We start from the raw sequence: 1,276 nt of genomic DNA, 5'->3' as shown, positions 1-1,276 counted from the left end.
CCCAGCACAAAATACCAACAATGAGGCAAGTTGCAAAATACAATTAAACTGCCGAAGTGCGCCACTTTCTACGACATTACCTTTTCAGTGTTAGGTTGATTGGCAGATTTTTGTGCTAATTCGTTTAGGTTTAGCAGGCAATTTGATTCCTTTGAGATAAAACTGGGTATTTGACAATCGACAAAATAATTAAAGGATTTTCGATAATCCGCATGGCTGTTGCATTTTTTATAAATAACATTCACAGCTTTTAGTACTATTCAAAAGTATTACCGAAAGATTGAAATACATGTCCAAGACTCTTCAAGGACGAGTGTTCGACTTGAGGCGCCACTTTCAAGTGCTACCGACTGAAGTCAAGAATGACGTGAGTCGAATGCGAAACCATTTTCTGGCGCCCGATGTCATGAAGCGTGTTTTTGTGCCGACTGCCATCCCAAAAGTCTCCGGACACGTTTTGCTACGCGTCATCAATCACGAATTAGCGCAAACTTCCAAAGCTAACTACTCTCCAATTTACGCAAAGCAAGTGGCCGATGGTCTGGTTCAAAGTGGATTTTTGACGCCTAAAAAAAGCACTAATACCATGGGAAACTTTGATTTTGAGGCATCAAACGCTGAGTTTTTGGGAGTAGACAAGGAATTGACAGATCAGCAGACCACTTCAGTTTGGAGTGTCACAGATGGAGCAATACAAGCGGGTACATTGTATCGTAAGAAGGAGGGTATTCTTGCCAAAATCTTTGGTGAACGTGAGCCGATCTACGTGGTAGCTAATGACAAACACAAAAAGGTTTACGTTTATGAATCGGATGTGGCTCTTGAATCACTTGTTGAATTTCATGTGACGGAGAATTCTACAGTTGAATTTAGCCCAGAAATGCAACACGGGATTAAATTGACAAATTCTAACAACACGGAGGTTTTCTCCGCCGAAAGCAAAGAGAAACAGGAAGAATGGCTAAACTCATTTATCAATGTCGGGGCACAGTATCGTGAGGTGTTTAATGTAGAGGATACAGCCAAAATCAAGTCGTTTTATGAGCTTAAAGACTTTGACATGGATGGAAACGAAGTTCCCATGAGCAAATTCAAAGGAAAGGTTGTACTGGCTGTCAATGTGTCTAGTAAGTGTGGATTTACACCTACAAACTACCCGGAATTACAGCAGTTGTATGCAAAGTACAAAAACGAAGGCCTGGAGGTGCTAGCATTTCCGTGCAATCAATTTGGTGGTCAGGAACCAGGCACGCATGAAGAGATAATGGAATTCGTC

At 41.5% G+C, this 1,276-nt stretch overlaps 1 protein-coding gene across 1 annotated transcript in view; it reads left to right on the top strand.

The window, feature by feature from the left end:
• The window catches only part of PHALS_12480 (phospholipid hydroperoxide glutathione), a gene marked incomplete at both ends in the record, with an annotated part of 1,794 nt that overhangs the window by 389 nt on the left and 129 nt on the right, over window positions 1-1,276 (top strand). The window contains one exon of the mRNA XM_024728038.1: window positions 299-1,276. This exon is cut by the window's right edge and continues 129 nt beyond it. Within this exon, the coding sequence (XP_024578554.1) occupies window positions 299-1,276 (978 nt within the window). The remainder of the gene's footprint in view (window positions 1-298) is intronic.

The sequence above is a fragment of the Plasmopara halstedii genome (assembly GCF_900000015.1).
Source record: "Plasmopara halstedii genome assembly, contig: Scaffold_614, whole genome shotgun sequence".
Lineage (NCBI taxonomy): Eukaryota > Oomycota > Peronosporomycetes > Peronosporales > Peronosporaceae > Plasmopara > Plasmopara halstedii.
Note: the sequence above shows the minus strand (reverse complement) of the source record. Positions and strands in the feature narration are given on the sequence as shown.